The following is a 24,905-nucleotide window of genomic DNA, read 5'->3' as shown; positions in this document are numbered from 1 at the left end:
TTTTTTTTTTTTTTTTTTTTTTTTTTTTTTTGGTTTGGACTAGAGCTCAGGCAACAGCATGTTTTAAAAACTCCAGAGGTGATTGAAAATCTCCCCTCCATGCCATGCTACCACTTAATTAGAAGTGATGGGGAGGGTGGGCCACATGTGTCCAGAGTGGGCCCTGGTCCCTGACCCACTGGACCACCGGCCTCCAGAGGCCCAGCAGCCCCTGAGCTTCTGGCCTCTTGGAAGAACTGGCCACTTCCAAGCCTGCTCTGATGGCCATGATTGGAAAGTTCACCCCCAAGCAGCTGGAAAATTGTCCTAAAATAACCAAAGTGGAAAAGCAGACCGCTCTGGATTGTCTGGGCAAAAATGGATAAAAGTAAAATCATTATGGTGTATTGGACTTTGGGTTTTTGTGTATTTACTTGGAGAGGAGGAGGGGCCTACAGAAGCTGTGTGATTCTCTCCCTAAGCATACTGTGTCCCAGCTGTTAGGGCAATCAGTTGGTCTTTCCAGAAACCCGCCCTGGCTGAGGGTAGACGGGGCGAGGCTCCTGCAGCCAGCTGTTGCAGCCTCGTGGACTGCAGTCACTTCCCCAGCAAACTCAGTGCCAGCCTCTCGGGATCTGGGAAAGACCCCCCGGTGCTGATCTGGGAGAGTATCTTCTAGAAGAAAGGAGTCCTGGGACCCTGCAGCCCCCCGCCCTCACTAGACTGGAAAAGCCAGCTCAAGAGAGGGAAAATGACTTGCCAAAGGACATGGCAAACCAGGGGCAGAGCTGGAAGGGACACCAAGTATCCTGCCTTTCAGCCTGGTGCTCTGACCTGCACCCCACAGTTGTTTGTTGGGTAGGGATAGGAGAATCCCTAAAGAAAACTGGACCCCTAGAGTAGGCATGCCCCAGTCAGTTTGTACAACTGGGGAAGAGGATTCTTTTGCTTTCTGAGAGTTCCTAATGCAGGGCACTGAGGAAGCGGACAAAAGGGGGGGGAAAGAGGGAGCAGAAGGAGTGGGTTGACTCAGATGTCAGCTCGGCGTGGCACCAGACTGCATTGTTCCCACAGAGGGGAGAGGCTGAGTGAGGATACTGGGGCATTTCAAGGTTTATTGGTGGCCTGGTTAATTGGGGGAGACTTTTAGGAGCAGTGGGGGAGGAGGGGAAATGACTGAACTGTTTCACTCATTATCATCCTGGATAGTCCACAGGCAAGTGTCCTGCAGGGGGACAGAAAAGGTCCCCATGGCTACACTTGTCACCTGGTCCCTCACTCCCCACCTTGAGCTCAACGATTTACTCTGTGCTGAGGCCTGAAGTCTAGGGCTGCTGATGAGGGTATCTGTCCTTGTCCTTTATGCCTGGTGTATCACCAGGCTTCCTTTCTGACTCATGGAGCGGTCCATGAACCCCTGAGGGTGGGAATGCTGCCTTCCTGCAGGAGGGGGTTCTGTGCCATTTGTTCTCAGGATGGGAGGCAGGTGGAGGGGCACTGGGGAAGGGAGGCACCGCTGACCTAGGGCCTCGATCAGCTGGGAATGCTGGAGGGTGGGGTCCAGGGTTAGTTTAGCAGCCAAGTGATGTCCTTAGAACCCAGGGTCTTTTCACCTTTCTGTTCCCCATCTGCAAGGTGTTGGCTTTTGTCCTCCAGTTGTCACTTCATGGTGACAAAATGGCAGCAGCAGCTCCAGCCATCTCACCCATTCAAAGGCAGGAGGTCACAGGCAAAAGGCTTTCTTCTCCAAGCCTCGGTCTTTTTTTCAGGGAACAAATTTATTTTTAGATGACTTTTTGGTCACCCCCTAACCGCAAGGGGGGTGCTGGAAAGGGGATGAATGGCAAAAAGGAGCAGAATAGCCATGAATGGCTTTGACCAACTCCTCCTGAGGCAGGATACGTTGCACCCAGACCCAGATCGGAACTGGGGTCAGTTGTCAAGAAAGGGAAAAGACTCGTCGGAGAGCTAACGGATAGCGACTGTCCCTGGCAGAAACTGTTAATGATCCCATTTTCCATAGGAAGAAGCAGCTCCAGAGAGACCACACAGCTCAGGGTAGCCAAGCTAAGGACTAAACTCAGAGCATCTGGCTCCAGAGCCTGTGGGCCGAAGTCGTACATGGAAGGGCCCCAAGGCCCACGGCCCTGAGTGTTCCCCTTTCCCTCTCTTTCTGCTGCTCCTCCCCCCATACCTTTTTCATCTGTGCAATGGGTAGAACACTCCCAAGCCCAAACTATTATAAAGTATCTGTCTAAAACCTGTAGCCTGATGCCTGGCTCAGAACTCGCACTCAGCTGACACTCAGTGGGTTGGTTGGGTTGGAGGAGGTGACCTGTAGTGGTCACACCATGGCCTGAAGGTCACTGGCCTCGCGTTCTTGTCCTCGTTCTGCCACTAACAACTGATGTGGCCTCAGGAGGCCTGTCTCATCTCTGGGTCTTGGTTCCTCTGGCTGGAGAGTGGGGAACTGCCTGCCTTCCCCAGTGCCCCTGGCTTTCAAACTGCCCCCCCCCATTCCCTGAGCTCTGGGGATCCCTCCATAACACCTTCTAGAAGGAAGAGAGGAGTGGGTACCTAAACGATGGGGCCCATGTCCATACACCCGATGGCTCTATCATTAGCTACTGTCATGTAACAAATCACTGACAACTTCAGTGGCTTAAAACAGTCACCATTTGAGTTGCTCATGATTCTGTGGATTTGCAGTTTGGGCTGGGTTCTGTGGAGCTGCTCTGTTGCTGTTCTCACCTGGGGTCAGCCATGCAGCCGCAGTCAGCCGGCGGCTCGGCTGGGGCTGGCTGGCCTGAGGTGGGCCCACTCGCTTGGCGGGCCCTTGGCGCCAGCAGCTGGGTGGCCACGTGACTCCGGCAGACTCACTCCGGGGGTCCTCACATGACATCTGTGTCCCAGAGGGTGAGCATGGAAGCCGACCTGCCTCTTACAGCCTAGCCTCAGAACCCCACCATGCCCTGTCTGCCACATTCATCTTGGTCAAAGCAAGTCCCAAGGCTACTCCTTCCAGGTGTGGGGAATTTTGATGTGAGAAGCTACAAGGCATTTGTGGCCATTTGTAATCTACCACATAGGAGAACATTCTGTGAGTCCCTTTCTCCTGTCTCTCCCTTTGGAAAAAGATACATAGTAATCATCTGGCTAATAATTATCAAAGGAGATGATGCCTCTAAAAATCTTAGCTTGTGGTTTAGTGCTCAGTGAATGGGAGCAGTCTACTCTAATAATAAAAATTGTAAGTGCTTTTTATTAAGTGCACACTTGGTGTCAGGCATGTGATGTACCCAGTCAGCAGTTCTCAGAGCAACCCTGAAAGGTGGATATTATCATTCTCATGCTCAGATGAAGAGATTGAGACCCGGAGAACTAAAGGCGGCTTGTCCGTGGGTCCATAGCTTGCACGTAGCAGAGCTGGGATTTTGGGTCCCCCAGCGTCTCTCAAAAGCTAGCCGCAGTGGGTGGAAAGAGAAGCAAAGGGGGCTTAAAGAATTTGCACCTGGAACCCCCCAGGGTGTTGGAGCAAGAGCCCAGGGTGGCCGGTGCTGTCCTTCAGCCTGCTGTGTACTCACCTGCGGCCACCATCATGGACGAACCCCCTCTACGGGATAAGCCAAGGCCAGCCCAAGGTGGAGCCCAGCGATTCCCCAGGACCTAGAAAGCCAGGGATCACTATGCATTTGTTCCCCACTTTGCTGCACAGCGACACTGTGTCTGGGGTGCTGTCTGTGGCTCTTTCCCAAAAGGGACCCATGACTAGCTGAGCAGCTAAGCCTCCCCAAAGGGTAGCACAGAACAGACTCTCTTGTTCCGAAGGACCGTGGTCCAGGCAGACCTTCTCAGTTTCCCCCTCCCTCGTGGCCATCTAGGCAGGACCGGTCAGAGGTCTCCTCCGGCCTCCCTCCCCATCCTTCCCCCACCCGCTCACAGTCTCTGCCACCCCCACCCCACCCCCAGCTTCCCCCAGGGCCTTATCTTGGCTTTTCAGATAAGAGCCCCAGGACTTGGCCATGGTAGAAGGAAGTGCTGTGTGAGGCTTTGTGACCATGAAGAAAGGGTGGGTGTTGGGCATTAAGAATTGGGGACTGGTCAGAACCCAGCCTGGGGGACTTCCCACCCTGTCTATGCCCCTACCCCGCAATGAGTCTGTGACACAGGAGAGCAATAAAGAAGCGAGGTACTCCCAGTGACACCTGGGTCTCTGTCCTGCTTCTGCACTTCCCATCGGCATGGCGCTGGGTCTGTGTGGCCTCTCTGTGCCCTGAGTCTTCCCTTGTCAAAGACAGATGGTCAGTACCTACCTCACCATGAGGAGTGAGTGAGGCCAAATGTAAGGAAGGAGCGTGGCCAGAGCGCAGGTGAGTGGGAGCCACTGTTCCAGCCTCCCACTCCTTACCATCTGCTGAACCATTCTCCCAACGAGACCCCTTCTGGTTCTTTTTCACAGTCAACACGAGTGACAGGCGGATCCCCAGTTCGCCACAGAGCCTGAGACTGGGAGACTGAAGACCAAAACCCAGCCATGGGGGGAGGGGGGGCAAACGGAGAATTAAGCCTTAGGGAGCATCTATGGAGGTCCGATTATCCCACTGGGGGCTTTCCTGTGTAACCTCCATGACTTCCAACGTGGAGGGGCAGGGCTTTGGTTCTGTTCTCGTGTCCGCTGGGTGCTCTGGTGTCGTTCTCCCCATTGACAGATGAGCACACTGAGGCTCTGGGACCACAGAATTACCCAGAGCCACCGAGCTCATAACTGGCTGCTCAGGGCCCTCTGGGAGCCCAAGAAAAATAGAGATTGTGACAGATTGACCTTCCTTCCAGCCAGAGAAGTAACAGTCCAAGGACTCCTATCTTCTTTCTTTCTCTCAGGGGCATTCGAGGGTGGAGCTCAGGGCCAATGTGTCAGCAGTGAAGAAATCTAGAAATGAGTCTGTGCTGGGTAAGAAAGAGCTAATTAGTTCACAGGGCAGGGTCAGAGGTCCCCCGGGGAGGCCAGCAACCATGCTTGGTCACCGCAGTCAACCGAGAGAGGGATCAGTGTGGGTCAAATAGCCAAGGAAGAAGGCCAGGCCAGTAGAGTAAGAAAGAAATCTATGTTGGACTGTGGCCCTGGCCCTTTGAGGGTCTCTCTCTCTCTTTTTCCTCACTCTCTGACAAGGAGTCCATCCTTCTCATAGGCATGAGAAGGATGCTTTCTCATCTTCTGTTCTCCTCTGTTTTATTTTGAAAAAATAAAAATACTTAGTGGCATTTGCACTCACGGGTCGTGACCCACAGTTTGAAAAACCCAGGCCCTCCTTCCTGACACTCAAGGTCAGAGAGAGGCAGCTCTGCCTGTGTGTGGCCTCTGAATGAGGGACCCACCTGGGCAGGTGTCTCCAGACATGGGCACCACATTGTAAAGCGTGTGCTTTCCCTGCACAGACAGAAACCCTCCCCAATTCGGTTTCTTTATGGGGTACCAGCCTCATCACCCACCTGGGCTCAGCATCAAAGGTCCAAGTTTGCACTGCCGGCCTTTCTGGGGGTGCCGCTAGCTCCAGCTCGGGCCTCCCTTCCCTGTTCCCAGAGTTCCGGGTGGGAGGCCCTGGGGAAGCCCAGAGTTCACTCCTTCCATATGCCCTGCGCACACACACTCACTCACTCATTGTGCTATGACAACAATTCTCCGACTCCAGCAGGGTGTCCCCCAATTCAACCCCATTCTGACACTACCCGGAGGGAGTGCAGGCCCCAGAAGTTAAAGGTCAGGGTCCCCAATAAGGCTGCCCTGACTTCAGGGGCCAGACGGAAGGGGGGTCTCCAGGCTCCCCACACTCACACTTCTAACTCAGCTGCAAACACAACCCCCCTGCAGGGTTGACAATTTATGAGAATAACTCTGGGAACTTCCTGAAAGCACTATTTCTGCTGACCCTTTTATTCTAAAGGGCCCAACTCAAGAACAGCCAGTGTCAGGGACAAATAGGGGTGAGGTCTGCGGTGGGCAGGGACACACAGAGCCCCCATACCCTCCCCTAGGGGAATCCGGGCATATCTGCGTGTTCACCAACCAGGAAGCTCCAATGGCTTCCGCTGGATTTTATCTCCTAGACTCCACGGACTAACTTGGTGGCCCTCTCAGTTCCAGCTCCTTCCCGCACCAGAGGAGGTTTGAGGTAGGGGTGGCTTTTCTGTGGCCACCCCCTCCTTTGACACCAGGGGCCCACTGTGAGTCACCTATTAGTGTGAACTCAGGTCTGGTCAAAAGGAGCTCATTATGAATAATAAAAGACACTTATCGCTCAGGAAATTCCAAGGGTTTTTGAAGCTCTGTGCCAGGAACCAGGGACAAAGACCAGATCTACTTTTATTAAGTGACACTCACCCACCCCACCCCCCACCCCCAGCGGAGACTTGCCAAGTCTTCTTCACACACTGCTGGTTCCCACCCGCATTGAGGGGCAGAAGACAGCTTGACCTTGGACCTCTGAAGGAGAGGCCAGATGACCTCTTTTCTTTGAAGGGCAGCCTGTTCCTGGGGTCAGATCAGGTTCAGGGGAAAGCATCAGTTCAGTGATGCCTTTGTTCCAGGTAGGGTGAGGCTGCGCAGGGGCGTCAGGTGGCCTCCCTTTGTGCAGGGGTGACTAGAGGCGAGCTGGCCTCCAGCTGGGGCCCCTAGGGAAGACCGCCTTCCAGGCTGGGGCACATTTGCAGGCAGCATCCCACCTGCATTTCTACCCCCAGAAGCCTCCCTCCCGTCCCCGCCCCCCACCCCCATCCACTCCAGGTTCTCATGCTCTCTCCATCCTGCCCTGCTCCAGGAGAGGACCTATAAACTTTCAGCCACAATCCAGTGACTCATGGGCTCATGGTGTCACTGCTCCCAAAGGGACACAGTCTCTCTGGGTCAGGTCCAGAGGTACAAGGGTGGTAGAGTGCCTAGGATCCGAGGGGAAGGACCTGAGCTCAAATTCCAGCTTTAGTACTTATGATCCTAGTAGTCTTGGGCATGGCTTACCTCTCTTTACCTCAGTTTCCCCATCTATAAAATGGGGATAATAATACCATCACCCCCCCCATAGTTTTAATAAAAGAACTAAGTAAGATCATGGAATCTAATCACCTGGGATTAAGGCTCGAGGCAGACTAAGCAGGCAGTGTGTGTTAGCTGCTGCTAATCAATAATATTATATTAACAATTACAATAACATAGCAACAGGATAATAATAGTCACCAATAACAAGGGCAGAGAATTTGGAGCATCACGAAGGGGGTGGAGGACAGTGTGCCTTAGTGGGGAAAGGGAAGAAGCACCATCTTAGAGGTTCTCCAGAGCCTCTCACAGCTGGGGCCATGTCCGCGCGGATGACCCTGTGGCTCCCCAGCCTTCTTCCCTCAGCAACTTTGGCCAGACTCCCAGTTTCCCTGGCTCCAGCCCAGGCACTTGGGGCCTGGGTGGGAGAGGCTTAGGGCCCAGGGTGGGGATGACAATGAGGAGAGCATTCATGCTGGGGTGTGAGTTCAAAATCAACATGACTCCCTGTGCCCTAGAGCTTTTCTAAGTGTGGGTGCAGGACCGCTACCCTTATCAGAATCCCCCGATTCTGGGCTCCAGTGCTGGGGCACGGAAACCCATATGTGTAACACTCCCGCCGAACTCTCACCTACAACACAGAATTTTTTGGGAAGCATTGATTTAGTCGGATCCGCTTTGTGGGCGTACAAGAAATGGAGACTCGGGAGCCAGGGGACCCGGGCCAGGTGACACTTGGCTCTGAGGGCAGAATCCCCAGTTCTCTAAGGGGTGCTTGAGTCCCCCACCCTGCCTCCTTGTTTCTGGAACATTCTGGATGACTTCCATCCCACTGTTGTCCTCCTGACCATCAACCAAATCTTTGCTTCATGGAGCTCCACCCCCTTCTTCCATTGCAGACGTTCCTGGTCCGTCGGGACAGCAGCTTGAAGCACCTGGTGCTCTGTGTCCACTTCCCTTCCCTGAATGAGGGCTCGTCCGAGGTGCTCGAATACACCGTTAAAGAAGAAAAGTCGAGTAAGTACCTGTCTTCCTGTGCTGGCCCCGACCACCCAGCAAGACAACAGAAGATGCTACCCACATAACCACAGACCCCCACCACCCACCCCCCAGCAGGCCAGAGGCCTTTAAAATTAGAAGAAGGGGGAAGCTTTCAGGCCCCGGGAGTTATTTGGCCCGGTTTGTTGTGGACTTACTTTATGGCTCAAGTCAGCATGCGGTTCTGCGCACGCGTGTCCCGGCATGGTGGCTTTGCTTCCTCGTGCACTTTCTTCATCTCAGCTCAGGCTGGAGAAAAGGAAGAAAAGGAGAGGAACTGTCTGGGCCCCTGGTCCTAGAGACAGCTTAGCACACACACAAACCAGGATTTCAGACGAGTCACTCAGCCTCCCTACGCCTGTTTTCTCATCCGTCAAACGCACATGATAGTCACTGTCTTGCCTGAGTCCCAGGGCCTTTGTGAGGGTCCAATGGGCACGCACTTTGGAAGCCAGAAATCCCGTGTGTGCACAGGTCTGCCACGAGCAGGCCTGGGCCCCAGCGGGAAAATGTTTTGGGGGCCTTTAATCGGGGGCAGGTTTGTATGGATACACAGTGAAAGGGTCCAGGCCTCTTATGGGTGTTTTAAGTATTAAACTCCAAAAGCCTAGAAGTTAGAAGAATCTCTAGAACATTCCAGGCACCAGCTTAGGTCCTCTTATAAATCGTGTGGCTGTGGGAACCTTTTTACCTTTAGTTAGAAGCAGAGTGAAAAGAGTTAAAGAAGGACAATAAAATACATATTAAGTATCTCATAAATATTATATATTCATATAACATACATATAATAAATACTTCAGAGATATTTGTTAAATATTTTGGACTAGTTGTTTCTCAAGAAGCACTTAGCCCAGCCCCGGGAGGATACACAGTTGAGCAAGCCCCGGCCTCAAGGATCTCCCAGTCTAGCGGGGGTGAGGAACGTGATGGGGTGGAAGAGACATGGATGTCACTACTTGCTGTGTGGTGTGACAAGTGTGACTACAGAAGGACCCCTGGCTCAGGGACATGGGATGCCAACCACCGTGGGAAGGATTCCAGGAGGGCCTCAAAGAGGAGAGAATGCAGGCTGGGTCCTGCAGGGTGACCAGCGGGTGTTTGTTCAGTGAAAAGTGAATCTTCCAGCTCCAGAGGTGGATGAGAAAGTGAAAGCAGAAACAGGTTGCTTTTCTTGCTATAAGGGGCCTTTCCATAGAGACCCGGATTCACTGTGTGTTCAGCACAGGGTTATTGAGTGTCTCCCCTATGTCAGGAGCTGCTCTACCGTTGGGGACACAGCAGGGGGTGAAACACAGCCCCTGCCTTCTGGCCCACATTCAGGTGGAAGGAGGAGACAGTAAACAAGTAACCATACAGGGTGACCTTGAGCTGAAGAGTCACGCTGTGCAGAACATGGAAGCGGGAAGATTAGCTAGTTGCCACAATAACAAAAAATGTCATGACTTAAGCCCAGAAGAGCCTAGTGTGCTGCTCCTGGGCAAGATTCCTCATCAGTAGAGAGGACTTTTTCAGGAAGCCCTGACAAAGGCTATGCGGCTAGGGCAAGTGGACTCCTAGTTCCTTGGGTGGACTCCAGCCAACAGGAAGCAGGGAGCTTGTGGGCGGGTCTTAACCGAGGTCTTGTCTAGGAAGTAGGTGTGTCACCTAGGCTTGTATTCCATTGGCTAGAACTCGGTCATATGACCACACCCAGCTGCAAGGGACTCTGGGAAATGTGGTCCATGCTTGTGTGCAGGCACAAGGAGAGGACTTGGATCCTGGTGAGCTGTTAGGACTCTGTAAGGGGTAGAGTGTGTGGGGTTGTTACTTTAGACAGCAAATCCCAGTGACCCCTGTCCTGCAGTATCCTGCAGGGAAGAAAGTGTAGGGTTCTCAAAGAGGAAGAAGGGTCATAGTTTTCCCAAACCAATACACAGCACCCTCTAATGACTGCAGAGGGTGAGGTTGTTGGGGGCACCTACGGCTCTCCAAGAAGGTGGGCCTTTTCTCAGACGTTCTCAGCACGACCCCCGGGTGTAAGTTTGGCCATCAGCCGGGTTCAAAGACCTGCCGCCCAGGCCCTAGTTACCTACAGTCCTTTTAGAACCCGAGGTCCAGTCGTGCCCTTGAATTTCAGCCCCAGCCTCTGGCATGTAGCTGAAGGTGGGCAGTGGGGATGTGCTGCACGCATCCACAGCTGTTCTAGAAGCTCAAGGAGGGAGCTTCGTTCAAGGGCAGGCTGGTAGGGGAGGCTTCTCAGAGGAAGAGGGAACCAAGCTGGACTGGCAGAATGTCTGGAAGATGCACTTTTCTCCTTCCCCGCTCTTCTTTCCCACTTCCCTGCCCTAGACTCCAGGGTAATCACTTCTAAGTCTTTCCAACCCAAATACAACCCCTGGCCTTTTGGGACTTGGTGAGAAAGGATGCGCAGATCCTATCCAGTGGAACCAGAATGCCCCGTTTGGTGGCAGTGTTTCATTTCCAATTAGGAGCCCGGGAGACAAACCAGGGCACCCGGTCATAGAGGCAGGTTACATCCCGGTGCATATCTTCCTCCCGGGACCACGTGGTAGAATCTCATTTCCCACTTTTTTTTTTTTTCCATTTTCCACTTTTAAACATTTGTTTGTTTGTTTATATTTTAAAGATTTCTATTTATTTATTTGAGAGAGAGAGCACAAGCTGGGTGAGGGGCAGAGGGAGAGAAGCAGACTCCCCGCTGAGCAGGGAGCCCGATGCGTGACACGATCCCAGGACCCTGAGATAATGACCTGAGCTGAAGACAGACACTTAACCCACTGAGCCACCCAGGCGCCCCTCCCAGTCTTAAACTTTGAAACATTTCAGTGCTGAACTTGCTGAAAAGACCATCAAAACAAACCAACATTCCTTCATGGAGTGTAACTCTTCTAATCATGATTCACATCCATTCACTGTGACTACCAGATGCCATCTATAAGTTTGTATGTATCTTTATATTATTCCACTGCTCCCCAAACCTCAGACTCCTGAACCCAGAAAACATCAAGAAAGTACCAGGTAACACGTTTCTTTGCCTCAGTGATTCACTGCTCTGACCTTTTTGTTCTCTCTTCCTCATTCCGAACCTGCCTCCTTAACATGGTGACTGAGCAGACTATGGAAGCCACATGGCGGGCCTCAGCTCTGCCTTTTCCTACCTCTCCAGGCCTCACTTAACTTCTCCAGGCCTCTGTGATAGGGAGAATAATGGTGTCTCTCCCTTAGGGTGCTTGAAGGGGTTAGTGTGTCTAAAATACGTAGGATCGGGACACCTGCATGGCTCAGTCAGTGAAGCGTCTGCCTTCAGCTCAGGTCATGATCCCAGGGTCCTGGAATGAGCCCCGTGTCGGGCTCCCTGCTCAGTTGGGAGTCTGCTTCTCCTTTTCCTTCGGCTGCCACCCCCTGCTCGTACCCTTGCTCTCACTCTCTCTCTCTCTATCTCAAAAAAATAAATAAAATCTTCTTTAAAAAGTGACGTACTTAGGACAGTACCTGGAGCACAATGGAGGGTTATAATCGTGTTTGTTTATTATTATTATTACTATTACTATTATTATAACTATTATTAATCCTTCTGCAAGATGAAGCCAAAGGGAAGAGTAGAATGAGCCCACACAGAGAGTTCCAGGCTCTGGGTAAATCCCATCCGCCGTGTGCGCCCGATTTGTAATCCCTTATGGGAGGAGGGAGTCGCCAGCCTTCCGAGTCCCCCTGTGGCTGTGGTGGCCACAGTGGGGTCAGCCTGAGAGGAAGTGGGCAAGGGGAAGGCCCAGGCCTGGAAGTGGGGCCTTTCGTTGGGATTCCCCGCACACTCAGGCGAAGGAGGGAGACGAGGGGATCCCCCACGGGTGGTCAGCCTCATCTGTGGCCCTGCTCTGTTTGCTTTCAGCAAGAATGGCTCACTTCAGCCGCCTCTGTGCTTCTATGTGCTTGGATGGTCCTCTGGTTCCTTGTTAAGAGTTTCAAAACACCAGATCGCTAGGTGGGGCTGGTGATGTTGTGGAAACCCAAAGCCCTGAACTGCAGGGCTGTCCTCTGTTCAAACTGAGGACTGCAGGGCGGGACAGCTACCCCTTTAAATGAGCGTCACCGGCTGCTACATCGTCCGCCCTCCTCTTGCGGCACGGAGGGGAGAAGAAGGCCTTGCGGGGTCTGGGTCGCCACTTAGCTTCACAGGGACCCAAAGAGGCCCTGGGGCAGGGGACCCAGGGGACAAAGGAGCAGGACGCAGGATGGATGGAGGCTAGGCCAGCTGTCCCTTTATGGCCAAAATTAACTCCCCAGCACAGGGACGCAAGCTACTTTTTCATTCATCTGCACCCTTGAAGATGGTGACCTTGACATATTCACGTCTTGGGGTTTTTTCCTGCTGGCTGCTAAAAAAGGAGAGAAAGAAAACCAGTTGTCCCCATCTCCAGAAGGGGAACCATCAGACAGTGACACCCAGTGTGGTCTGGCCCCTACGGAAAGCAGCCGCCTGGCTCTCGGCCCCACTGTCTTCCCTGCCTACTCCCTACCACCCCGGCTGAGCCACTGGCTTTAGAAAGGCCAGACTGCCGAGCTCAGTTAGGTTTTCTTCTTGCCCTGAGCACCTCCCCCAGTCTGAGGTCTATGGTTTTAGGCCAGGCAGTCAAAACTAATAGACACACTTGTGATTAGGAGTAGAGCCCACCTCGTGGGTCAGTGTGGCAGATGTCGTGCTGATTGGCCCTGGTGGTTCTCACCACTGGCCTGGGGGAGCTTTTATGCCAAGGCGGAAAGACGTTCTAGATGAGTTCTCCTGGGCAGTAGAGATCTGTATGGATGGGCAGGTCACAGTGTCCTCCAGAATGCCTTTGAGGTCCACACACGGGGTTCGCATTGCTGCCGCTGGGTCTGACCCCTTCTTCACAGTTGACAGTCCTAGGAAGAGTCTTAGCCTATATTTGGACCACAGTGTATTTATTAAATCTGTAAAGAGGTAAGGAGTGGTTATTACTAACCTCGAGGTCGGAGTGGACAGGGCAAGGTTGCTATTTTATTAGGGAGGCAGTGCTAAGTTTTGGTGGGTCTTACACGCTGGTCAAGCGACCTCTTTTGAGAGCATGTGCTTTATTTGGGAGGGCAGAGAGTTCTACAGCGTTCTTCTGTCTCTGTCACCTTGTGACATCAGGCAAGCGACTTATCATGTGTTGGTTTCTTTGTGTGCAAGATGGGACCATCTGTGGCACCGCTGTTGGAGGAGAGAAAAGCGATTATGTGTGGGGACGGGACAATATTGCCTGGTGCGGGGGAAGCCACTCAGCAGCATCGTGACTGTGTTGTCATGATTGAGCATAAGAAATATATGGTTGGTCTCCATTCCACTTGTGGGTGCAGAGCTCCCCACACCCTTGGAATGTCCTACCCATTAGGAGCAGTAAAGGTGTCTTGATAACTCATAACAAGCCCTTTTTCAATCACACACAGTGTTTGTGGGGTGAGGGCTGGTTGCCAGGGGAACCAACCACACAATGGGAGGTTTGGACCTTTTGGTCCCACACCCTGGCCTCCGGGGAGCAGGGAGGGGCTGGAGGGGGACTCAGTCGCCAAGGCTGATGGTGTCTGTCATCAGTCATACCCATGTGCTGAAGCCTCCATGAAAACCCAAAGGACGGGATTCAAGAGCTTTTGGGTTGGTAAGCATGTCAAGGTTGAGGGAGGGTGGGGTGCTCACAGAGGGTGGGGAAGCTCCCCTCCCCTTCCACATCCCCTGCCCCGGGCAACCCCTTCCATCTGGCTGTTCCTGGCTTACATCATTTTATAAGGAACTGGTGATCTGGTAGGTAAGACATTTCTCTGGATTCCGTGAGTTGCTCTAGCAAACTAATCGAGGCTAAGACGGGAGTCATAGGAACATCCCACCTCTCTGCGTCCAATGGCCGGCACAGGTGATCACCGGAGCTGCAATTAACATCCACGGAGCTGGGGCAGAGGGCGTGCCTGGGGGACCGAGCCCTTAAGTCATGGGGTCCAACACTACCTCCAGGTGGACAGTGCCAGGATGGAGGTGAATTGTAGGTCACCCAGCTAGTGGAGGAGAATTGCTTGGTGGTATGGGGGAAAAAGACACATTGGGACCAACCTCAAAATTGGAGTAAATTCCTAACACCATCGTGTTACTTCCTGGACAGAATGGGGCTATTTTTGGGGAAAAGCTATCACCGCACCCCTGAGGAAGAAGCACTGGGGAATGACCAGCAGTTATGATTCGCTATGGGGATTGAGTAACACCAACTTAATCCGCAGAACCATTGTTTTCTGCAATACCTTGCTCCTGGAGTTCTATCGGAGAACTCCACTAACAAGCTGATTCAACTTGTCGAGCAGTGGTTGTTGCCCAGGGAGGTTTGGTCTATGAGCTAACCACAGTTTGTTTCTTTCTGGTTTCAGCCATTCCCTTTTTGGCCTCCAGAGTTGGGGTTGGCCCAGGGAAAAAAAAATACACCATCGGATAATTTAACTCCGAGAACTTTATTATAAAACTCTGGTGAATTTCATTTCTTTTCTTTTCTCTTATCTTTCTTTCTTTCTTTCTTTCTTTCTTTCTATGCATTTTAAAAAAAATTTAATTCCAGTATAGTCCACATACGGTGTTATATTAGCTTTGGTGTACAATATCGTGATTCAGCAATTCTGTGCATGACTCCATGCTCACCCCGGCAACTGGGCTCCTCGTCCCCTTCCCCACCCCAGTGTATTTTGAATCATGGTGGTACATATGGTTTTTAGCCTCCCTTTATTTATTTAAACAGTTTATTATGAGCTTTCTCTGAGTTATTAAACATTTTTATAACATTGCAGCCAACTGAATATGTGTGGAATGGTCCTGAAGGAAGACGCCTACGATGGGCTCTGTGAGACATGGCCCCTGACATTGAATCTGTAGGGCAGACAGACAGACACACACACACCCCTCACCAGGAGTGCAGGCCAGACTGTCGTTAAGTGCTGAATGTTAAGTGTGTACTTTGGGGGCAGCAGAATGGATGACTTTTGACGGAAGGAGGTCATCCAGGCCTCCTTGGGCTGTGGAGATGGGGAAATCACTGAGAATGAGGAACTGGAGACAAGGCCTGTTCAGCAGAAGCCATAGCCCGCGTCGGGCTAAGGGGCAGGAAGGAGAATCAGGAAAGGTGGAGCTGTATTGGGGGTGAGGTGGTGGGAAGTGAGATCAAAGATGAGGCTGGGAAGGTGGGATTCAGCTGGCTCACCAAGGACCTTGACAGCCACCCCCAGGAGTCAGGGACCTCATTTGCAGTGTCCAGGGAAGGCCCGAACAGACTTGGAGCAGGAGGTGCACGGACGAGACTGGTGCCTTTGAAGGGAGCATGTGGGTGAGGGACGGGACGGTGCACCCTCCCAGGAACAGCACAGAGCAGGAGAAGGAAAGGCATGAGAGACCTACCTGAGGGAAGGACGTCGATGGTGGTGGGGGATCTGGTACAGGCCAGCGAGGCCAAGGAAAGGGGAAAGGGGGAGGCCTTTTCAGTGGGTGAAACTTCTGGGGAGCTGGGGTGCTGTACCCCTTCTCTGGGACGCGGGAACCCAGGGACTGCCAGGAGTTTATTTTGCCCTGAGCAAGTGGGACACAGGGGGATGTTTTACAGAGATGGAAGAAAGATCTAGAACACAGGGCATTGGGGGCTAAGAGAAGGGGAAGATGAGGGAAATGGGTTTGTGGGGATGAGGGTTTCATGCCAGCATTAGGCCTGAGTGGGTGGCCCATGTGTATAGGGAGCCTCACTTTTGACCACAAATGGAGTGAATTATGCCTCCATTCCAAGAGTGAATTGTTATGAGGAACAGACAAAACATATGTGAACATACCTGATGCCAGGCAGGAAGGCAAGAGGGACCCTCCACCCACCCACCCATCCTTTCATGTGTGTATGAAGCTACTGTCTATGGAGGGTCATCCTAAGACCAGATTCTGCTCTTTTTTTTTTTTTTTTAAGATTTTATTTTTTTGAAAGACAGAGTAAGCAAGAGAGAGAGCACAAGCAGGGGGAGAGGGAGAGGTAGAAGTAGGAAGCCTGATGTGGGACTCGATCCCAGGACCCTGGGATCATGACCTGAGTCGAAGGCAGCCACTTCCCCAGTTGAGCCACCCAGGAGCCCCAGATTCTGCTCTTAAAAGGATCACTGGGGAAGCAGAGCAGGTTGGGGCAAGAGTGGAAGAAACAAAACGAAGTACTTTTGCAAGTGCTCTGTGGCTCTCCTGGTGACCCTCTGTGGAGGCTTGGCTTGCTCTGGGAGGTTTACCCCATGATCAGGACCTCTAAGGAGATGTTCTTACAGGCTTTGGGATTTTCTCCTGAAAGAGAAAGCCAGTCGCTACCTCTGAATACCTCTGGAGCCCCTCCCAGATTTGCTTTGCTCTGAAAGTTTCCAGGCGGCTTCACCCCTAGGAAGAGGGAGTGTCTGGCTAGAGGGCCAGGGTGAGCTTGTGCCAAGCCACGGGTAGATGTCATTGAACTGGGTTCTAATCTGGCTCTGCCAGTAACTGGCTGTGTGACCTTAGGCAAGTCACTCAGCGTCTCCGGGACTCCTAAGAGAAGGGACCCCTGACCTTACCTGGCCAGAGATGGATACGAACTGCCTTGGAAGGGCAGAGCCCCACACAGAGAGGAGGTGCTGTTCTTTGTTTGCCTGACCCCAGACGTCCCGAGCTCCTCGATTATAAAGCCTGGCCACGGGCTGAGAAAGATGCGTGCCACTCAGTGTCCAAGCAGCCGGGCTGGCCTCTTGGAAGGCCACGTTATTACGCCTGTACCACCAACTTCTTCTTTCTACCCAAACTATTTAAGGAAGAAGTCAGAGGTGGGACCTTCTGGAAAGTTCTGTAGAAGTGGACTGGTGTCTTCTGAGGCTCTTTGTGTCCATCTCCCTTTATCTGTCGAGAATCAATGAATAATAGTTTACACTGCTTTTACCAGCAGTCCTGATCCTATGGCATATGTTTTGTGCTTATCGCTTGTCTTGGTCTTGGTTTTCACAGTGGAAACTTTTAAGGAACTGGCTCCAGCACAACTTCCCCTGCTGGAATGTTCTCGAATGTAGTCATTGTTCCCCGTGCAAGACTGCCCTGAGCAGCCCCCAGGTGAGAACCAGTTCCCCAGTAACGAGGCCCTACCCAGGAAATCTCATATAGCCATCAGCCCCCAGTTATTAGAGACACCATGTGCCAGGCACTGTACCAGACTCACTGTGTGCCAGACACCGCATCAGCTTTCACAGAAGTTGTTCCTCTTAGGGGGCTCCTGGGTGGCACAGTCAACTAAGCCTTCAATTCTTGGCATCGTGGTCTCAGGGTCCTGGGATCGAGCCCCATGACGGGCTGTGCATTCAGCGTGGAGTCTGCTTGAGATTCTCTCTGTATGCCTGTGGCTCTCCATGACAGGGAAGTTGGAGGAGTGGGAGGGAGAGCAGACAGTCATCAAGTATACTTAGGAACTTTGGAATGACCCTCCGAATCTGAGGCCTGAGCTGAAATTTTATCCAAAGGCTTCATGTTCATTGCACAGACCCAGAGCTGGACAGAAAGGGAGTAGATGGGGAGTAGGGGGCTTCAGCAAGGGCAGCTGTGCTGAGAACGGGTCCCTCTAGTCCGTGGGTCACCCGAGTCCCAGGTCTTTTGATGGTTTTGCCTCCTCAGGACCATCTGAGAGTGGCTTTATCTCAGAGCTGTGGCTCTGGTGGCACACGGGAGCCAGCTTGTTCTAGCCCATGAGACAGGAGCGTGCACGTCTTATCGCAACTCAGTGCTTGAAACTAGCGTGGTGGGAGCTCTTACATTATGGAAACTGGTAAATGCGGTGAAACCGAGGTTTCTTTCCCTGGGCGGTGGGCTGGTCATTACGTGTTTACCAGCACGCTGTGGCTCAGTTTCCAAAACCGTAAAATGGGGATTCCAGTGCCTCCCGTACAGAACCTCGGGAAGCTGACGTATATGTGCGTGTTTTGCAAACTAAAGCATGATGTGCGTGCCTGTGGATATGAAGTGTGTATTTATGGGTAATCAGTTACAATGCTTACGTGAAGAGCTGTCTCTTTTCTTTAAAAGGTGGGTGCGTGTGTGCTGGATGTCTGCAGAAACAGGAAATGCATCATGACATTGATGGATTCCCAGAGAAACCATGGATAGTGTGAGACCGTCAGCTGGTCACAGGATAACCTTTGAGATTGTGAGGTATTTCCTGCTGGGAGCCGGAGAGTTTCCTTCTAATAGGTGTCAGGGTCCCAGGGACCAAAGTTCCGTCGGTCATTGAGAAGACATAGTTGGGCATTTTCCATAGTTTTCTTGGCTGTAGTAGAAAGAGCCGTCGGACAGGCAGACCTGGATTTGAAGCCCGTCACTCACCATCTGGTTGAACTTGGACAGGCTCCTGAACCCATTTGAGCTCCCTTCCCTCATCTGTAACATGTGGGTTTGGGGGGCACCCGGGAGAGGGGCCGGTGGGCTCGGTAGCTATACCCTCAGTTGGTGTTGGTTCTGCTCTCTCGTGCTCCCTCACAACTTCGTTTTCACGGTGCAGTCTTGGGACTCCAGGTGACCCCTGGTGTGCAGAATGTGGTTCAGCAATTGGGACAAGAAACTCGCTCTATGCCATCCAACCTAGAATATTCTCCCTGCGCCTCTTCCTCTACTAAAGAGTGAGGATACAAAATACTTACTGAGAACTTGCTGGGTACAGGGAGAGACTAAGGACAGAAGACACCTGTAGAAATCACTTGTGGAGCTTTTTATATGAATTAACTCATTTAATCTGCAGATCAGCCCAAGGACAGAAACACTATCCTGCGGCAGATTCAAGATGGTGGTACTTTCTTTGACCCTCTTCCCATCAAGGGCTACAGCGCCTCCCCTTGAATCTGGGTTGGCCCGGCACTGCTTTGGCCAACAGAGTCAGGCAGTAGGGACACTCTGACAGTTCCATGTGTAGCTTTTTTTTTTTTTTTTTTTTTAAAGATTTTATTTATTTATTTGACAGAGAGAAATCACAAGTAGGCAGAGAGGAGGCAGGCAGAGAGAGAGGAGGAAGCAGGCTCCCCGCCGAGCAGAAAGCCCCATGCGGGGCTTGAACCCAGGACCTGGGATCATGACCTGAGCCGAAGGCAGTGGCCTAACCCACTGAGCCACCCAGGCGCCCCCCATGTGTAGCTTTTAAGAGAACTGGCAGCTTCTGCTTGGCCTCTGGGAATCCTGGATTGCCATGTAAGAAATCTGATGACCCTGAGACCACCATACTGGAGAGACCACCTGGAGAGATCTCCTGGAGACCATATGGAGAGAGAGCGAGGCCAAAGAGGGCACAGCTGATCTTAGCCTTCAGCTTCTCCTGCCAAGGCACTGGGCCTGAGTGAAGGATCCCCTGGACCAGGACAGTCCCTAGGTGCATGCCTATTCAGTGCCGCAAGGAGCAAAAAATTTCCCAGCAGATTTCTGCCCAAATTCCTGACCCATGAAACCATGAGCTACACAAAGAGCATTGTTTTAAGCCAGCAGAATTTGCAAGCAGTTTGTTATATAGCAATGGATAACCAGGACAGGTATAATCTTTATTTTACAGATGGAGAAACCAAGGCACAGAGAGGCTAAGTGGCTTGCTTGAGGTCACCTATCAGGAAGTGGTGGGTCTGGGGTTTAAACCCAGCAGCTTGGCCCCCTAGCATGTGTCTGTCACACTGGGCTGTACTGCTCTTGAGTTGAAAACACATTCTGCTCTCAGGGAAACTTCTAGCTACTTCAGTGTGCAAAGACCACACACACTACATAATTAGAGAATTGTATACCATGTGCACTTATGCATCTACTCCGTTTAAGGACACGGGGCTGTAGGGATACGCACGTGATGGTATTAAGAAGGTGTTGGGCTTTTACTGAAATCGGGGAACCTTCCCAACACTGGAGGGTGAGTGAGACCCCAGGGGGATGCCTCTGAGGAGTGAGGACATGTGAGCGAGTCCTGTTGGGAGAGAAGAGGAAGAGCACGAGAGGTAGTGAGACAGCACGAACAAGGACATGCGGACTGTTGAATCCCAGGGCAGTGTGCACCCAGGGTCTCGATGCTCAGCCTTTATCTAGAAGGCCATGGGGAAGAAGAACCCCTGACAGAAGGACATTTAAAAAGGGGGCGGGGGAGACATGATCTCATGTGCCTTTTAAACAGAAGTCCCTGGGTTTGGCCAGCTGGCTGGCTCAGTGGGTGGAGCATGTGACTCTTGATCTTGGGGTTATGGGTTCGAGCCCCACAGTGGGTATAGAGGTTACCTAAAAATAAAATTGATTGATAGATAGACAGATGCCCCTCACTGCTGGGGGTGCAGTGCAGAGGCTGGAGTGCAGGGGAGACCCCCCACCCAGGATGAAGAACACCGTGGGGCAACACGGTGGGGCCTGCACCCAGCTCCTCCAGCAGGTGTGGGAGGACAAGACACACTCCCGAGATACTCAGGAGGAGGACTGACAGCACAGGTTGGCAGAAATGGCTGAGAAGGAAGAGGGACCAGTAGGCGCCCAGTGTCAGGGACCTGTGGCTGCATCACCCTAGGTCGAGGGGAAGAATGATTGGCAGGGGTGACAGCAAGGGATGGGGGAGCCACTGTGCCTGGGAGAAAGAATCCCATCGCCATCACCCCAGTGCCTAGCACAGTGCCTGGCACATAGTCAATGCTCAGCAAATATTTGCTGATTGAAAATTGAATAAACCCATGGGTCCAGGGCACAGGAGGGAGGGAAGAGCCCTGGAGCTTTGAGAGTGTTTGGAGCATGAGATGCTAACTCTCCAGGGTCCCTCTGGGATGGTCACATCCTTTGGGGTCAAGATACCTGTTTCCATCACTGTTCTTACTGGGCTGTGGAATTGCCATCTGGTAACTAAGGGGAAATCTGAATGAGATGTCGGGTTGGAGGAACTGCCAGAGAGTTTGGAGCCCCGATCCCTGGGAGGTCGCAGGAACCTCCCTGGGTCAGTGGAGACTCTTCTCTGTGCAGCAGCAGCGTGTCCCCTTTCCTGATCAGGAGCATTTATGGCGATTCAGGAGGGTACCGGCCCGATGCCTGGGGGGAGGGGGTGTCTGGGGTCTATAAATACCACCCCCCCACATTCAGAACCAGTGAGGAGCTAGAGCGAACACCCACTTGCCCACCAATGGGCTGATTTGGGAGTGTGGTTTGACCTACACCCACAATCCAGTGCCCTATCACCCCCACTGAATTTGCTCCCCAGAACTGTAGGCCTCCCCCTGTTGAGGCCTGAGCCCACCCCAGGACACTGCCACCAGGGGTGGCAGAGAAGAAAGCAGCATCCCAATCTGGAGCCCTGGGCTGGGTATTTGCCAGCTGGTTTTCCAGCAGCATCTGGAAGCTGGTGAAATGTCGGTTCCCCTGAGACTGGTCCCTAGTTCTTGATTCCATGCCCCAGTTCGTGGCACTGTGGGTGAAGGGGATGGGGGAAGATTCCTGTGATTCAGAGTCTCAGGGGGCACTCCTGTCTTCCAGTCTGTTCCACCATGAGCACGGATGTTGGGCCCCCCGCAGCTTGCTAGGTATGGGCATCCTGCTGGTTGTTCCGGGAGCACGACTGCTTCTCCCTCTACGGCCAGATTTCTGAAACTCGGTGCACTTGACATTTGGAGCTGAATCATTCTTTGCCCCGGGGGTGGGGAGGTGGGGGAGGGACTGTCCCGTGCACTCTAGGAGGTTTCGCTGCATCTCTGACCACCCCCCATGTCAGAAGTACCACCTCCCCACCCCCCAGGATGTGACAACCTAAGATGCCTCCCCACATTGCCAGAAGTGCCCTGAGGGACAGATTGGCTCCCGAATGAGAACCCTGCTTCAGGCTCTGGCTTCCCCTGCAGCAGCCTTGAGCCACACATGACTGTGGAACACGTAAGAGGTGGCGAGTTGGAATTGAGATGGGCTCTCAGTTCAAATTCATACAAGATTTTAGGGAACATCTGGGTGGCTCAGTCTGATAAGCATCTGCCTTCGGCTCAGGTCATGATCCCAGGGTGGGGAGCCTGCTTCTCCCTCTCCACTCCCCCTGCTTCTGCGCTCTCGAAAATAAAAAATAATAAGAATAATAAAAATAAATTCATGCAAGATTTTGCATAGTATGAAGAAATGTGAACTATCCCGCTAGTAATTTTTTGTATGTATGGTTTGTCGAACTGGTAGTATTTTAGATATTTTGGGTTGAATAGAATATACTATTAGGATTCATGTGACCTGATTCTGTTTACCGTTTCTGCTGTGACTGTGGGAAACTTGAGAATTGTGCATGTAGTTTGCATTCTGTTTCTCCCAGACAGCGGGGTCTGGAGAACCAACAGGAGTGTGCTCCCGGAGGAGGACTACAGAGTCAGTCCTGGTTTCACTTCCTAGCTCTGTGACCTCTAGCAAGCCACTGAACCTCTCTGGGCCTCCCCCTGCTTTCGTAAGTGGTGGTCACTTTTCTTTTGGACCTCAGATAAAGGTTTGAAAACTCAGGGTTAAGATCCTGAAGTCGAACCTGGGTTGTTTTCTGAGCTGGGTTGTTTCTTGATGGGTCCTTCCCTGGAACTCAGGGCTGTTCTCGCCAACAGGACAGTGCCGTGGGCCGCCTCCTTTTCTTCCTTCAGCCCAGCAGAGCAAAGCATTTCTTCTTGACGGGGACCACCAAAGACACCTCTTGGCCCCTCAGTGTGAGCTGAGAAGCAGGCAGATGGCTTGCCCAGACTTCCAGCTCATTCTCTGTGGGTAATGAGACCCCCTGCTGGCGGACAGCCTGCCTCTGCTCGCTCTCCCCCACCCCTTCCCGCCCCTTCTCCCCGAACACCTCCCGGTCTGCTTACTCTTTGGTCTCCCTGACACTTGGCAGTTCACTCCTCTGTCTAAAGGGTCCCCTTCTGTTCTGGCATCTGAACCTTTACCTAGTTCCCAGGCAAAGTCCCATCTGCATTGCGACAGTTGGTTCCGTATTCCTTTTCCAGACTTAAAGCCTCATCCACACGGTTGCTAAATATGGAAGAGCACCATCCAGGAAAAGGAATCTTTCATCACAGCTTGGACAGCCCAGTGGCAGCGGCTGCCGATGTGGCTGCTGGCATGGGGCTCCAAGGGAGTGCTGTTCGCAATGGGGATGCTGAGGCTGCATGTCATCCGTGTCATCCAGGCAAGGTCCGGCTCTGGGGTGGTGAGGAGGGAGGACACCTGTCTCCCGCTCTCCTGGGAGCTTTGTTCTGGGCTGGAGTCTGGCCTGGGAACACAGCAGGATGTGGCGGAATGTGAACCCAGTGCCACGGCCGCTGGGAGGGCTTACCCCAGGGTGACATGGGGCCTGCCTAGCGTGACCCATGGGAAGGCATCTTTGCTAGCTGCAGGGACACATTGAGTGCATTCCAGTAGGAAGGACTGGGACACCTTCCCTCCACCCCGTGCCACCTCTCCAAAGCAAAAGGTGCCTCCTGTACCAGGTTCCCTGGCTTTAGGCACCTTGTCGTGACTGTGGCCGCTGGGCCGCTTTCTTAACCTCTCTGAGCCTCGTTTCCTTGCCTCTAAAATGAGGATAATGGAATTTGTCGTGGTGATTAGAAATAGAGGCTGGCACAGCGGCGCAACTAATAAATGGTAGATAATACTCTTATTACTATTGTTGTGTTGTTGTTGTTATTATTATTATTGAAACCTTGAAAACAATACCCTTCCATTATTAATCAGGAGGCTCAAAGCCCGTGCTGGGATTTGGGAGAAGGGGGCAGAACAACAGCAATCCGAATCAGAACCTAGATTCCAGAGAGCATCACAGTCAAACTCTGGAAGGCACCCAAATTAGTCGTCTCTCAAAGGATGATGACATAATTTCTCTGTACCTCAGTTTCTCCATCGGTGCAATGGGGGAGTTTGGACTGGAGTTGCCCCTAAGGGCCCTTCCATTCTGGCTTTCTGTGGTTCCCCATCCACTAGGAGGAACATTTGGGTGTGGTCAGGTCTCTAGTCTGAGCCAATCTGGGGTGTGGTGTACAATTCAGTAAAAAGGACATTGTGGTATTTTATTCATCTTAAAATTCTTAAGATGAAATCAAGAGGAAATTGCTCCTTATGCCAACCACAACCAGCAAAGATGGCCATGACTTATAACCAGGGATGCTGTGGACCGTTGCATAGCTTGTGCACTGCCCAGAAGCGCTTCATTGGTGATTTGAATTGGGGGGTTGAAATTGGGGGTGATTTCATTGGGGGTTGAAATCTAGCTGGTGTTCTGCTTGTCAAGTTGTGCAGTTTAGTGCAGGACTGTAGCCACCTAAAAGAGGAGGCACCTCCATGCTCCCTTGCGAGATCCTATAGGAGGGCATAGGAGCATTTGGAAGAAGCCCCCTGCTTGGCCCCTGACTGGTTGGCAGGTGCTCTCTGTTCCTTTCCCTGTCAGCCTCCCTGCAGCTCATACCCTCCCCCTAGAGGCCTGTGGTTGATGGAGGAGATGTGGTGGAGACAGTTAAGAGAGAATGAGTTTACACTGAAAAACCTTGAAGCTCAGGGGGCTGGGGGTTTTACAAAGGGCGGCTCTGGCAGGCTGGTAAATAGACAGTGCGGGGGCTCCAGGACAGCCGATGAGCCAGAGGCCAAGGTGTCCACCCTGGACCATCCGTGCCAGGCAAGCAGAGAGAAAGGGATCTGTCTCCAGCACATTTTCAAACTGTCCTCCTCTCCCAGGTCCCAGCCCTCCCTCCACAGACCTTCAGACTCTATGCTGTCTGTGGTACAGGGGCTGCCGTTCCTCACTCAGGGTCTGGGCGGGGCGCTGGCCTCTGCACAAAGAGCCAGAGGGCCAGGGAGGGCCTCAGCTACTCTCATGCT

The 24,905-nt window shown here is 52.4% G+C and overlaps 1 protein-coding gene across 2 annotated transcripts in view; it reads left to right on the top strand.

Moving 5' to 3' along the window:
- The window catches only part of RIN3 (Ras and Rab interactor 3), a 115,975-nt gene that overhangs the window by 41,230 nt on the left and 49,840 nt on the right, over positions 1 to 24,905 (top strand). The window contains exon 3 of one of the 2 annotated variants that reach the window (XM_047737275.1): positions 7,906 to 8,023. In XM_047737275.1, coding sequence (XP_047593231.1) covers positions 7,906 to 8,023 — 118 coding nt within the window. Of the gene's footprint in view, positions 1 to 7,905; positions 8,024 to 13,605; positions 13,702 to 24,905 lie in introns of those variants that run through there. The other variant, XM_047737276.1, reaches the window with a different exon arrangement.

The sequence above is a fragment of the Lutra lutra genome, chromosome 7, assembly GCF_902655055.1.
Source record: "Lutra lutra chromosome 7, mLutLut1.2, whole genome shotgun sequence".
Taxonomy (NCBI): domain Eukaryota; kingdom Metazoa; phylum Chordata; class Mammalia; order Carnivora; family Mustelidae; genus Lutra; species Lutra lutra.
Note: the sequence above shows the minus strand (reverse complement) of the source record. Positions and strands in the feature narration are given on the sequence as shown.